We start from the raw sequence: 14,575 nt of genomic DNA on the forward strand, positions 1-14,575 counted from the left end.
AGCCATTGATATTTTCCTACTAATCTGTCCATAACTCTGTAATGTTTGTATTGTTCCTATGCTATTTCATAAATGGATGTATGTTTATTACTATGTGTTTCCCACAACAACCATTGAGAATAGTCAATGAATATTCAATTGGTCACTCATGTATAGCTCTATTTATTTTCTTTAGAAGCCATTTTGAAGATACCAAAGTATAGTACAACAACCATTGATGATAATCTACCACTCTTGTCTGTAACTCACTATTATTTGTCTATTTGTTTTCCTGAGAAACTATCCTATAGATAACAATATGTAAAACAACAACCACTGACAACTACCACTTTGTAATTCGGTAAGCCCCCCTATTACTATGTTATCCTTCTTTTACTCTTTAAAATAAAAAAATAAAATAAAATAAAATAAAAAAATAAAAGTAATAGCTGGGCATGGTGGTACACACCTGTCATCCCAGCAATTGGAGTAAATCATTGTGAGTTTGAGGCCAGCCTGGGCTACATAGTGAGTTCAAGATCAGGCTGAACTGCATGGTGGGACCATGTCTCAAGAAAACAACAGAACAAAACAAACGACACAAGCTCGAGGTCCTGAGCTGGATTCCCAAAAAAAGAAACAAAAAATAAAACACAAGGGCTGGGAACATCGTGCAGTGTGAAGGCCCTGGGTTCAATTTGGTACCACCAAAAAAAAGTCTAGCCTATAGGACACTCACCCGAGATCACAGCCTACAGCACCACCCCGAGTGTCTGAGCTCCACACACACAACAGAAGACCTGTCGGGCCACCACTGCCTTCCTGACTCGGGGGACACTAACCGGAACTTTGCTCTGCAAAAAGGCAATGGACATGGTGCTAAACTGATCAGGAAATAACCCTTGCTTACAGTGCAGGGGCAGAAAGTCAGCTCATCCACCTCAGTGGGAGCAGGGGCACAGGCCACTTGAACACTGACTTGCTGCTCTGCCCGCCTGGGAGTGATGAGGATTACAATGGTGATTTAAAAACCACATGAGGGCTGGGGATTTAGCTCAGTGGCAAAGCACCTGCCTGGCAGGTGCAACGTCGTGAGTTTGGTTCCTGGTACCGAAGGAACCCGCCCCCCAAAAAAGAAACCACATATGAATCTGAGCAAGTAGGCAGATCCACAAATGCAGAATCCAGCCTGTAATCCCAGCACTCAGGAGGCTGAGGCAGGAGTATCGCCATGAGTTTGAGGCTAGCCTGGACTACACAGTGCGCAGGGGCCAGCAGGCCTCCTTGTGGGGCAAAGCTGCCTGCATGCCCCAGGCTGCTGGCTGTCTTGTTAAGAGAAAAGAGCAGCTCTCTTCACTTGCCTTAAATCAATAAATAAACAAGGAATCTTAACAAAAAGGACTGGTTGTCTCAGCTGCCTCCTCACAGATGTCTCTGTCCTGCCCCTGCGCAGTTCCCAGGTGCTGATCTGCAGGTCCCTAAGCACAGGTCCCTACCACTTTTTCTCTTTTTTGCAGTGCTGGGGATTGAACCCAGGCCTCTCACCTGCTAGGCAAATGCTACACCAAGAGCTGCATCCCAGCCTCTTATATGCTGAGACCGAGTCTCCCTAACTTACCCAGATTGGCCTTGAATTCCTATCTTCCTCCTTGGCCTCCTGAGTAGCTGGGATTATTGAGGCATGTGACACAACCCTTGCCAGGGCCGGCCACCTTCTAGACACATGATCCTGGGAAGTCACTGGACTTTGCCGACCTGACCTAGGAAATGGGGCTGAGATGTTCTCCACCCCTTGAACTTGTTTGTTAGTGAGATGGGAATCAAAACCAGGGCCTAGTGCAAGCTAAGCGTGTGTCTGACCAGAGCTACATGCAGCCCCTCCTGAGCTGCTACAGAGGTGCGAGAAGTCCTTCCAGGAAAGCACCCAGCGTGGCCCAGCCCAGCAGGGCCGCCTGTCTTCCACTTCCTTTCTGCCTCCTGCGTGCAGAACCGTAGATGAACAGGCAGAGGTGAGCTGGGACAATGGGCATGGCTGCCAGGACACCGTGGTGGATGGTCTCAGGTACCATGCTTTGGATCTCAGGAATTTATCCACTGCTTGCTTGCTTATTTCTTTTTATTTTTTTCTTTTTGGTTTTTTGAGACAGGGTCTTGCTGTGTAGCTCAGGCTGGCCTTGAACTCACTATGTAGCCCAGGCTGGCCTTGAATTGGTGGCAATCCTCCTGCCTCAGCCTCCTGAGTGCTGGGATTACAGGTGTGTGCCACCACACCTGGCCTTCACTGCATCTTTAGATAATACTAAGAGTTCCAATGAGTGAGTGCTTAAGTCCCGGCAACTTATGTAATTACAGTGATTATGTAGTGTCTACCAAGTGTCACTGTTATCCTCTCCAAATTGAAATAAACATCCCTCAGCATCTCAAGGGTTTGCTGAAGCCCCCTGGGGTGCTTCCCAGGTCTGGAAACTGCAGCCAGTAGCACTCCAGGGCCCAGCAGGCTTCCTCATGGGGCAAAGCTGCCTGCACACCCCAGGCTGCTAGCTGTCTTGCTGAAGAGAAAAGAATAGCTCTCTTCCCTACGCTGGGGTGTAGCGCTGTGGTAGTATACCGGCCTAGCACGAGGGAGGCCCTGGGCTCAATTCCAGCATAGGAAAAAAAGAAAAGGGAAAAAAGGAGCTGGGTGCGGGGGCGCACGCCTGGAATCCTAACACTCAGGAGGCTGAGGCAGGAGGCTCACTGTGCGTTTCAAGTTAGCCTGGGCTACAGAATGAGTTCAAGGCCAGCTTGAACTACACAGCTAGACCCTACCTCAAAAAAAAAAAAACAAGCCGGCTGTGGTGGTACACACCTGTATTCCCAGCACTTGGGAGGCAGAGGCAAGAGGATCTTTGTGAGTTCGAGACCAGCCTGGGCTACAAAGTGAGCTCAAGGCCAGCCTGAACTTCGTAGCAAGACCCTGTCTCAAAAAAAAAAAAAAAAAAAAAAAAAAAAAGAAATAACAAAAAAGCAAGAAAGCCCACAAAGCACACTCTCCTGTCTCAGCCACTGCAGCAAGGAGCCCCATCTACCCAGCGCTGCAGCTCGCACCGGTGTACCCTGCGGCCACACCCCTGCCCCAGGGCCGCTGCTGCCACTCACCGTGTGATGCCCCGGTTGGTGGCCATGATGAGGACAGGTGCCATGTCACTCTCCAGGGCTCGGTTGAGGAAAGAGAAGCTCTCGATGTCCAGCATGTGGACCTCATCGATGAAAAGCACCTGTGGGCGGTGGGGCGCAGGTCAGCTCCCCGTGCCTCCCCCGGCCACCTGCGTCCTCGGGCCGCTCGTGTGGGATGACCTGCTCACCCCCGGGATGATCTCCGCCTTGCCCTCCTCGCGCCACTCCGCCACCTTGGCGTTGATCTGCTCTCGGACTTCTGACTTGATCTCCCCTGTGTCACCTGCAGGAGACAGAGGCGACATGGGGAAATCCGGAGAGGCAGGGTCCAGGCCTGGAGTGGGGGCGGCAGCGATGGGAGAGCAGAAGGGAGGCGCCAGTTTCCGAGGCTGCGGCCGAAATGGCCGTGCAGAGGAGGAATGGGGCGACAGAGGGCAGGGAGCTGCCCCCAACACAGCACCAGAGAGACTGACAGAGGGCAGGGACACGGGCGGGGCAAGGAAGGGGGGCCAAGCCAGGACACAGGGACAAGGTGTCCCGGGAAGCCACCAGAAGCAGACAGCCTGACCTGAGAAGAGCGCCAGGAAGCCCTGGGTGCGGGAGTTGATGACATCGATCTCGTGCAGGGACACAGTGTGCACCACCTCCTTGCGCTTCTGCAGCTCCCCATCCGGGCACTGCACAAACTTGGTCTGCAGGGCAGGTGGGGCGGTATGAGGGCTGGAGCTGGACGCTGTCTGGCCAGCCCAGGGTCCCTCAACACCGCTGACGGGCACGGGGCTCCCGGAGGACCTGGCACGGCACGTGGGGCTGCAGAGTGGCAGTGCCAGGCTGAGGGTCCCAGGGAAGACCCCAGAGGACGCAGGGACCTGGCGTGGAGATGATGGGAAGAGACACAGAACGTCTGGGCACCTGGTGGCCAGGGGCAACAGAGCCCACACGCACCTGGGAGCCCATGGCGTCGTAGTCACGGGCACGTGTGAAGGAGCGGCCCAGCTTGGAGATCTTGCCAGTGGCCTTGTCGATTGTGATCACGTCCCTGAGGCCGGGCAGGGCGGGAGTGAGGAAGCGGGCGGCGGCCCAGGTCCCCACGCCCGGCTCCCTCGAGGGCCCCAAGCCTCACCCGGCCTGGACCTTGTCCTTGGTCAGCGACTCGATCATCTTAGTGCCCAGGTCATAGATGGTCTCCATCTCCGTAGTCTTGAGGGTCAGCTTGCCCACCTTGGAGCCCTGAGAGGATGACAGCCAAGGAGGGGCTCAGCAGGCACCACCTCTGATCACACAGCTCCAGCACGGGCACGGCCCAGGGAACTCTTGGCGAGAGGGGCACATGTACAGTAACACCCACCGAAGTCACGCCCACAGAGCCCGGCGAGGGGGTGCACGCCCGCAGCCCCAGCCGCTCAGGAGGCTGGGGCAAGAGCATTGCAAGTTTGAGTCTAGCCTGGACAACTTAGAGACTCTGTCTCAGAGTGACATAAAACGGGGTGAGAACATAGCTCAGTGGCTATAGCACAGTGCAAGCTCAGCACTCAAGCTTTAATACTGCAAAAAACAAAAAAGAAAAACAAAACCATGCAAGACAATGTAGTTATACATTAAATCTATTTCCAGCTGAGTGCACGTCCATCATCCTAGCACTCAGGAAGCTGAGGTGGGAGGGTCACTGCAAGTTCAAGGCCAGCCTGGGCTCCATAGTGAGAGCCCAGCAGGGCCCCTGTCTCAAAACAAAAAATCTATTTCCATTAGAAACAAGGAGCAAAGGTAGTTAAATCTTGGAAGCAGTCTATATGTCCATCAATAGATGAATGGATAAGAAAATGCACTATTTACACAAATGGAGTACTACTCTGCTATAAAAAGGGATAAATTTGAGACTTTCGTAGGAAAATGGATGCACCTTGAGACTGTAGTGGTTTGTTTTTTTCGTTTGTTTGTTTTTTGTTTTCCGGTACCAGGGATCGAACTTGCACTTGCCGGGCAGGCGCTGTGCCACTGAGCTAAATCCCCAGCCCCAGACCATAGTGTTAAATGAAGTAAGTCAGACACACAAGCTTAAATATTACATTGCTTCTCTTATTCAAGAAGCCCAATGGATAAGTAATTTACAGAGCAAAATAAAAGATAATCAGAATAGAGAGATGAGACAGATCTTTTGCAAATGAAAAGGGGACTAAGAGATAGAAGGGAAGGCAGAAAAGGAGCAAATGGGACATAAGGCAGAGAAATGGAAGGTGACCAGGGTTCAGGTGAATGGGCTTAAGTATATTTTAAGTTTTCTTTCTCTTTTTTTGCGTGTGTATGCAGTAAGGATTAAACCCAGGCAGGGCCTTTGCACTGAACTACATCCCCAGCCTTTGCTTATTTTTTGAATCAGTGTCTCATTAAGTTGCTGAACTGTCCCAGGCTGGGTTTGAACTTGCCATCCTCCTACCTCGGCTTCCCAGGGTGCTGGCACTATAAGCAGGCACCATTAAGTTTTCTTTCTCTAAGCATCTCAGGATCTTAGGAGCACCTGGAACTTAATGTATAAAGGAGAACTATAAGCCAGGCATGGTGGCGCACGCCTGTAATCTCAGCACTCGGGAGGCTGAGGCAGGAGGATCCTTGTGAGTTCGAGACCAGTCTGGGCTACAAAGTGAGCCTAAGCCCAGCCTGAACTGCATAGCAAGACCTTGTCTCAAAAAAGATTTAAAAAAAAAAAAAAAAAAGTTACAGATAAATGGTGATGCACAAAGCTGAAGGAGAACACTACTAAAGCAGACTGAACCATGGTATGGTGGCGCACCCCCGTGATCCCAGCACGCAGGAGGCTAAGGGAGGAGGATCCCCAAGAATTCAAGGCCAGCTTGCGCTACATAGTAAGATCAAGGCCAGCCTGAAAAACACAGCAAGACCCTGCCCCCAAAACAAAACTACAACCCAGAAGACTTAAAAGGCATAAAACATAAAACCCTAGCAGCTCCCTACATGCATGAGGGCTGGGGGTGGCGCGTGTGGGCACTAAGCCATTGGAACCCCACACAGCAGGGCCTGGTGCCTAACCCAGAGGGGTGGGCCACAGGGGGCCTGCAGACTGCCTCTCACAGCACCTCCACCTCGGTTTACCTGGTCCCAGTGTCCCAGTGTCCCCACAAAGGGATAAACCACTGCCACTGAGGCAACCCCACGGCAGGCGTGCAGGCGGCTCGGGTCTGCAGCTGGTTCGTCCTGCTGGCTTTGGACCTCAATGCAGCCCTGGTGGCCCGCCCCACCCCAGGGACCGGAGCAGACGCACACTCACCGTCCCTGTCGCTGGCCGATCGATCTGGATCTCTACCACCTCCCCTTCGATGATCTCGGTTTCCTCCCTAGCCAGAAAGAGAGATGAGGACAGCGGCCAGGACAGGGGCCGCCAGGACGGGACAGGGGCTGCCAGGATGGGACAGGGGCCGCCAGGATGGGGCCCCCAACCCCCAGGCCCGGCAGCCGCTTACTTGATGCGGACGCCAATGGAGCGGCGGAAGGCCTGTGTGAGTGCCTCGGTCTTGCTCATCTCCAGGGAGAAGATCTCGCTGCCGGCGATGGCCGTGAACGGGGTGTCGGGGCCCAGGGCCTGCGCCATGCCTGGGGACAAGGCGGGCTGGGCTGTCAACAGCTTCTGGCACCAGGGCCGGATGCCTCCTCCAAGGTGGGCAGTTAGGGATCCTTTGCTGCCACGCTCCCTTCCCTCCAGGAGGGGAGGAGCCGCCCTGTCCTAGCTGCTTCCATGTGAGCTCGGTTCACCTGACAAGAGACCATGTCCACGGCCACGTCCCCGACTGGGAGTCCCTTAAAATCAAGGGTCGGGACTAACTCAATCATGTGTCCCCTGGGCAAAAACCTGGCCGTCCCTTCACTCCAAGCTGCCGTACTCTGAAGCCTGAGAGGTGGGAGTGAGTGGTGCACAGAAAGCTTCAGAGGCAGTGAGGTGTGAGCAGAGTTTTGAAGGCTGGACAGGAGTTCAACACAGAAGATGAAAAACAGTTGTGGCCCAAAGATCACAAATCACTAGCAGGTTGCAAGAGAGACTGCACATCTTTCTCTTCTTCCTTAGTATTAGAACCCTCCTTTAATCACAGTAGCAATAATCCAAATTATAACAATTAAAAACAAAAAGTCCCTTCAATGTCAAGCCCCCTCTGCAGCAGAGTAAGAATATATGATCAATTTCTGGTCAATAAGATAAAAGAAAAAAGTTGTGGCATTTCCAAGAAAGCTATCTCAAGGGAGCTAACTCTGTGAGGTACAACTTCATTGCAATTCTGCTTTAGTCCTGTTACCTGGAATGTAAGTAGGAAGGCTGGAGCTTAGGCAGCCAACTTAGAACATAAGGTAATCTTGACAGGTAAGTAAAGCGGAGAATGTTAAAAAAAAAAAAAAAGGGGGAGAATGTTGAGGCAGGAAAATAGAGGGCTGCATGCAACTGCACACTAAGCCCTAAATGGCAAATGTCTAGATTCTTCTGGGTGAGACAGTGAATGCTGAGTGTCTGTGCCACTGCCTTCTTTGGCTGTATGTGAAACTGAGCAGAACCTGACCCTGACTTAGATGGTAGGGACTATTGGCCCCAGGAGGCCTCTTACCCATGGCGATGGCAGTCTTCCCGGTCCCCGGCTGGCCAGCAATGAGGACTGCCCGCCCAGCAATCTTCCCCTCTCGGATCATCTCCAGCACCACACCGGCCGCTCGCCGGGCTGCCAGCTGACCCACCATTCCCTGGGAAGCCTAAGGGTAGGAGGCATGAGGGTACATGTGGGCAGTCTTCCTGCCTGGCCAGGGAGGTGACAGCAGAAACTGCTGCCTAGGTCTTTTGAGAAAACCCAAAACGGGGGGCTGGGGATTTAGCTCAGCGGCAAAGCGCCTGCCTGGCAAGCGCAAGGTCGTGAGTTCGGTTCCTGGTAGCAGAGAAAAACCAAAAAAAAAAAAAAAAAAAAGAGAAAACCCAAAACGCTCTTCTCTGGTTGTTTAATTCTTTTGAGACAAGGTCTTGCTGTGTTGTTCAGACTGACTTTGAAGTCACTATGTAACCCAGGCTGGGCTCTAACCTGCCATGACCCTCCCACCTCAGCCTTCCAAGTGCTGGGATTACAGTCATTAACCACCATGCCTGGCTCCATCCCAATTTTTTAGAGCCAGTAGAATTCTATGTGTGTGGTACCATAGCCTGTAATCCCAGCACCCTGAAGGGGGCTGAAATGGGAAGACTGCAAGTTTGAATCCAGCCAGGGCAAGACCCTGTCTAAAATGTAAAAAGAGGGGCTGGGGATTTAGCTCAGTGGCACAGCACCTGCCTGGCAAGTGCAATGTCATTAGTTTGATTCCCGGTACCAGAAAAAAAAACAAAAACCAAAACAAAACAAAAATCAGAAAAAATAAAATGTAAAAAGAATCTAAAAGAAGATCTGGTAATATACTTCAGTGAAAGGCCCCTGGGTTCAATCCTGGTTACAGGAGAAAAAAAAAAAAAAGAAAAAAAAGAATCTAAAAGAAGATCTGGTAATATACTTCAGTGAAAGGCCCCTGGGTTCAATCCTGGTTACAGGAGAAAAAAAAAAAAAAGAAAAAAGAAAGAAAAACCACTTCTACATATGGCTGAATTTTTTTTGGTCTTTTCATGAGACAGGGTCTCGCTCTGCAGTTTAGGCTGGCCTTGAGCTCACTTTGTAGCCCAGGCTGGTCTCGAACTTGCAACGATCCTCCTGCCTCAGCCTCCCGAGTGCTGGGATTACAGGCGTGCACCCGGCTTGAATTTTCTAACTAGGCATCAAAATGTCTGAGAGGTCTGAGCGCAGCCCACATCCCCCAGGGCCCGGGACCCCTGCCTCTGGTCGTCATGACGCAGCCTCCCTCCCACCCAGACCCCTTCCTACCTGGCGAGGCTCCAAGGCATCGTCCAGCCCGAGTCCCCGGATGTGGGAGTGCGCACCTGCACATGCAGAAGAACAAGAGGCTTGGCTTCCCACTGCTCACAGCAGCACGAGGCAGTGGTGAGGCTTCAGAGAACACCTTTCTCCATGAGATGGACCCATGTCTCCCCCTCCCAGGGGACAGCTCCGAGGACGCGCTGCACTGGGCTAAGAGCACTGCCAAGTCATTAGCCATATCGTCGTCCCAGGAACTGATCGGAGGACTAATGCTGAGCTTTGTGCTCGCGGCTTACACAGCATTCACAGGAATTTGTTTCCTGCCATGTAACCCTGAGAAACAGAGCCCAGCTACTGTCGCCTTGGGATACGTCAATGACAACAGCCCCCAGGTCTTTTTTGGAGACAGGGTCTTGACGTATAGTTCAGGCTGGCCTCGAACTCAGTGATCCTCCTGCCTCAGCCTCCTGAGGGCTGGGATTACAAGCGTGTACCACTATGCCCAGCCCAGGTCCTTATTTACAAAGTGCTCAGAGAGGTGAGGGTCCACACTCCAGACTACACAGCCCGGGAGATTCCAGTGCTTTTCACCAGTACACGGAAAACTGCAGCTCATGGACATCTACGTGCCTTTGTAACTAAAGCCTGATGGAACCCAGGCCATGACGGGCTGCTTTTACACTGCGACAGCAGAGCTGAGTAAGTTTCAACAGAGAAAAGATCTGGTGTTTCAAGAAGTCCTGCCACCCCTGTGCTAGCCTGGGGGTACCCAAGGGCAGTGACCAGGCACAGCTGGTCCCGTGGTGTCCTCAGCTCCCAGCAGGGCCACGCTTTACCAGGTAGAAGAGCGCCAGCACAAGCGGCAGGTGCTATATTCAATTATGCTTTTGGATATTACTTTCACCAAAGGGATTTAGCTCCACTTACAGACGAGGAAACTGGCACAGCAAGCAAGGAGCTTTTGGCCACACAGCGCAGAAGCAGCAGTGCTCAGAGAACCCAGCAAGGAGTGCCCGGCCACACGGGTGCCCACAGTCCCACCCCCCCAGCGCCCGGCTGGCCCCGCTGGGCCTCAGCCTCCTGGGCGACCTGGGCCCTGAAACTCAGCTACCTCAGCGAAACTGGGGTCAGTCACACTCGCCCTCTTGGGGACACTTCAAGGGCTCACAGCGGGCAGACCCACACACTTGCGGTCACCTGCAGTCTGCTCTGCCCGCCTCGTGCGGGCACACAGTCCAGATCCCTGCAGGGAGCACAGGCTGGTGTGCCGAAGACACAGGACCCCACAGGCACCCAGAGAAGCCGCAGTTGTGACAGCCTGGCACCACCTCCCAGGAGCCCGCCCTGGGACTCGGGATCTGGCCACCTCCTTCTCCCCTGGAGGGGGGGGCAGGGGCACAGGCAGGGGCCGTGGGTGCCGAGCCCGCCCGCACACTCACCGATGCGCTCGATCCTCGTCACATCGCGGATCTCCGGGACTTTGGTTGTGGCGGCCTGGGGCGCAGGAAGACACATGAGGAGGGCCCTTGTGGTGCCCTCCGTCTCCCCTTCCCGCCTCCACAGGCAGGCAACAGCCCGAACCCCAGTCCCGGCCACTGCACTCAGCTGTCACCAACGGCTCGGTGATCAGCCCCTACGACACTCTCGGGAAGACAAGGACAGTCTAGTCACAGCCCTGGCCCTGTTCTCAGGGCCCGGCACCCAGGAATGACGCGTGAGTGATGATGTCCTCCTCATCCCCAGTAACCACGAACTCTGGACTTGACCCCGCGACTGCCTCACAACCCTGTTCACACCGCCGGCTCCCTGCTGCCTTCAGGCCAAGCACATGTGCAGTCCTGGCCGGCCACCCCTCACGACATCTGGCATCAGTCCCTCAGGGAGGCCCTTCCTGACCACGGCCTCCCCTCGTCTCTTGTTCACCTTGGGCCTCAGTGTTTGTGGTCTGAATAAATGATAGGCTAGCTGGGCATGGTGGTGCACGCTTGTGATCCCAGCACTCAGGAGGCTGAGGCAGGAGGGTGGCCAGGAGTTCAAAATGCATTTGAGGCCAGTCTGAACTACATAGCAAGAGCTTGTCCCCCCCCCAAAAAAAGCCCAACAAACATGTACACACATGTTCACAGCAGCCCTATTCCTAACACCCCAAAGGTGGACACAACCCCAGTGCCCGAGGAATAAATGAGATGTGCTCTAGCCATACAACGGCATTTTATTCAGCTGTAAACAGGAAGGAGGTTCCAACACCGGCTGCAACATGAACTCTGAAAACATCGTGCTGAGTGAATGAGGCACCCACACAGAGGGCCACATACTCATGGTTCCATTTACATGAAAAGTCCAGAACAGGCCAGACCAGAGGGAGAAAGTTGACAGTGGCTACCTAAGTCTGAGGATGGGAAAGAAATATGGAAAGGTTTGAGGGTATCAGATAAGACGTTTGAGGTTTCTTGTTGGGGTAATGACAATGTGGCCAGGAGTGGTGGCACACACCTGTAATCCCAGCACTTGGGAGGCTGAGGCAGGAAGATCCTTGGGAGTTCAAGACCAGCCTGAGCTACAAAGTGAGCTCAAGGCCAGCCTGAACTGCATAGCAAGACCCTGTTTCAAACACACACACACACACACACACACACACACACACACACACACACACACACATTGATTATGGTGGCTGAATGTGGTGTTGCACAGCTGTAATCCTAGCACTCAGGAAGTTAAGGCAGGGGGATGGCCATGAGTTTGAGGCCAGCCTGGGCTACAAAGTGAGTTCAAGGCCAACTTGAACTGCATAGGGACACCCTGTCCCACAGAGACAGTAAATATTGATTATGGTAATGGCTGCACAAGTCCGTAAACAGACTAGCTGTACGCAGGTAAACTGTGTGCAACAAGCATTATACCTTAATAAATGTTTGTAATCCCTGCTACTCGGGAGGCTAAGGCAGAAATATAGCAAGTTCAAGACCAGCCCAGGCAACTCAGCAAGACTTTATCTCAAGTAAAACAAAACTAAACCTAGACAGTGGGTTCTTTGATGTCCCTCACATTTTTTCAGGTACTCAGGACATTCTATAATTTGTTTTCTTTCATCTTTTGTTCTGTTGAGACAGGGACTCACTATGTAGCTCAGACTGACCTGGATCGAACTCACAGTGATCCTCCTGCCTCAGCCTCCCACAAGTGCTGGGATTACAGGTGTGCACCCTTACAGCCAGCTATTTCTAACAAGTAAAGGGAAGCCTAAGAAGCCAGCATGCTAACCCAGCTCCTCAGGCACCTGTCCCAACCCTCGTTCCTTCCCTCAGCTTTCTCCTCTTCCTCAAGACAGGGCGTGAGGCATCGGCTGGAGGAAGCGTCCTCTCTCAGGAGTCATAAAGTGAGACTCCGGCCCCATATGGCCACAGTCTGCCCCTCTGCTGTGTGACAGAAGAGTGGGGGACCCGGGAGTATGAACTAGCCCTCCTGCAACTCCTTTCAGAGACTAGGCACACCCCCTGCACCCACATGTACACACACACACACACACACACACACACACACACACACAGACTCACCCTCCATGGGGGGGGGGGCACAAACAAGGACTCTGGAATCCCAGAGGCCCGGGATTTGCTCTCTGACATAAACAGACCCCATAAGCAGAAATTGCTTAAGACAAGGTCTTTTCCTTTCACTGTAGCTCTCTCTTACACCCTGCTGCTCAGGGACCCAGTGAACCAAGGTCATCTTAAGACTCAGTCCTGGGTTGGGGTTGTAGCTCAATGGTCACGCTGATTTCCAGGACTATAAACATGCTACCGAAAAACTCAGTTCTCCAGCCAGGCATGACAGTGCACGCCTGTAATCCCAGCACTCAGGAGGCTGAGGTAGGAGGATCATTGCGAGTTCAAGACCAGTGCGGGCTACAAAGTGTGCTCAAGGCCAGCCTGAACTGCATAGCGAGATCCTGTCTCAAAAAGACAAAAAGAGAAAAAAATAAAAAATAAACACACTACCAAATAACTCAGTTCTCCAGCCGGGCATGGTAGTGCAGCGGGCCTGGAAATTCAGCACTCAGGAGGCTGAGGCAGAGGGATCCCTGTGAGTTCCCGGCCAGCCTGGGCCACCTAGTAAGTTCAAGGCCAACTTGAACTACACAGCAAGACCCAGTGTCAAAAAAAACCAAAACACCTCAGTACTGCCACACCCTCCTACATCCAAATTTCCTTAGTAGGACTTGTGGTCATTGCCCTCGTTCTCCTCTAATTCCCTAACCACTTCCTGCTCCTTGCCACAGTCACAGCAACAGAAGAAACTCTCTCCCTGCCCTTCCTCCCTCAAGAGTCGGGGGTCACTGCCAGGCATGGTGGGGCACGCCTGTAATCCCAGCACTCAGGAGGCTGAGGCAGGAGGATCGTTGCAAGTTTGAGAACAGCCTGGGCTACAAAGTAAGCTAAAAGCCAGCCTGAAATGCATAAGGACACCCTGTCTCAAAAAAAAAGGAGCACGGTCACCATGGGGCCCAAACCATCTGGAAGCCCAGCCCTGCCCCCAAGTTTACATCCTTTCTTCATGCGTATGTTTCCAGAGCAGGTACCTGGCCCGTTGCACCTGGTCTCATAGCTTTGGGTCTCACTCACTGATTGAAACATTCAAGCAGGAACTTACTGAGCACTGGCAAGAAGAGGCGACCTGTGTACGGTGCTAAAAGCAGCAAAACGGCCAGAACAGAGCCACGACGGGAGCCCGGCCTCTGCCCCAATCCTTCCCCCGTCCCACTGACACAGTTTTAATTCCCATCACTCGTTCTGCTAAAAACCCATCAAGAAGCCAAAGATATAGTTCACCCGCACAGCGCCTGCCTGGCAAGCGCAACGTCCTGAGTTCGATTCCCGGTACCAAACTATATAGACAAATAAACGCCCACCAAGGGACCTCGTGTTCTCAAGCATACAGGATAGGATCGCATTTGCTCTTATCCCATGGAACTCAGATAAATTTGCACCACGAACAGGATGCTACAGCCCTCATCAGACTGGGGCAAAATACTGCAGCATGGGCCGCTGACTGCGCCCACAGTTGGAGCTGGAGTTTATACCGCGATGGGGATCAAACCTAAGATTCCAGGAGCCCACCCTGTTTTACTTTCTTCTCTAAGACCCAGGACACCCAGGCCCCAATTGCCTCCTCCCTGAGACCCAGGCGTCCGGGCCTCTAACCCCCACCTCCCTCAGACTCGAGAGTGCACATTCACTCCTCTTCCACGCGCCGACACTTACCACGGTTGCCATGATGCTCACCAACCGGCAATGTCTTAGCGGAAACGGAAACGCGATAGCAGCGAAACGTTTGGGCCCTCTAGCTTAGCAGGTCATCCAAACGTCTCGATGGTTCCTCATAAATATGTAAACTCCCCGTTGGGGCGTGGCGGCACGTTTAGACCCCGCCCACTCGGCGCAGCTGTCTGAAAGATGGGTGTCCGGAACTTTTGCGTCCTTTCCCAACGTCTCCTAGCTCCTCCTCCTTTTACTCAGCCCCCACCCCTTTTGAGGCTGATTGCAAAACTCCTAACA

At 52.9% G+C, this 14,575-nt stretch overlaps 1 protein-coding gene across 1 annotated transcript in view; it reads right to left on the bottom strand.

Annotated features, from left to right (window-relative positions):
* Positions 1–14,386, bottom strand: part of Ruvbl2 (RuvB-like AAA ATPase 2) — a 17,032-nt gene extending 2,646 nt beyond the window's left edge. The window contains exons 1-11 of the mRNA XM_005412916.2: positions 14,282–14,386; positions 10,460–10,514; positions 9,027–9,082; positions 7,740–7,881; positions 6,612–6,741; positions 6,419–6,485; positions 4,259–4,365; positions 4,081–4,174; positions 3,704–3,827; positions 3,324–3,418; positions 3,118–3,236 (exon numbers count right to left, since the gene is read on the bottom strand). Of these exons, the coding sequence (XP_005412973.1) occupies positions 3,118–3,236; positions 3,324–3,418; positions 3,704–3,827; positions 4,081–4,174; positions 4,259–4,365; positions 6,419–6,485; positions 6,612–6,741; positions 7,740–7,881; positions 9,027–9,082; positions 10,460–10,514; positions 14,282–14,293 (1,001 nt within the window). The 5' untranslated portion in view covers positions 14,294–14,386. The remainder of the gene's footprint in view (positions 1–3,117; positions 3,237–3,323; positions 3,419–3,703; positions 3,828–4,080; positions 4,175–4,258; positions 4,366–6,418; positions 6,486–6,611; positions 6,742–7,739; positions 7,882–9,026; positions 9,083–10,459; positions 10,515–14,281) is intronic.
* Between the last annotated feature and the right edge of the window lie 189 nt (positions 14,387–14,575).

Source organism: Chinchilla lanigera, unplaced genomic scaffold, assembly GCF_000276665.1.
Source record: "Chinchilla lanigera isolate Chin_1 unplaced genomic scaffold, ChiLan1.0 scaffold00158, whole genome shotgun sequence".
NCBI lineage: Eukaryota > Metazoa > Chordata > Mammalia > Rodentia > Chinchillidae > Chinchilla > Chinchilla lanigera.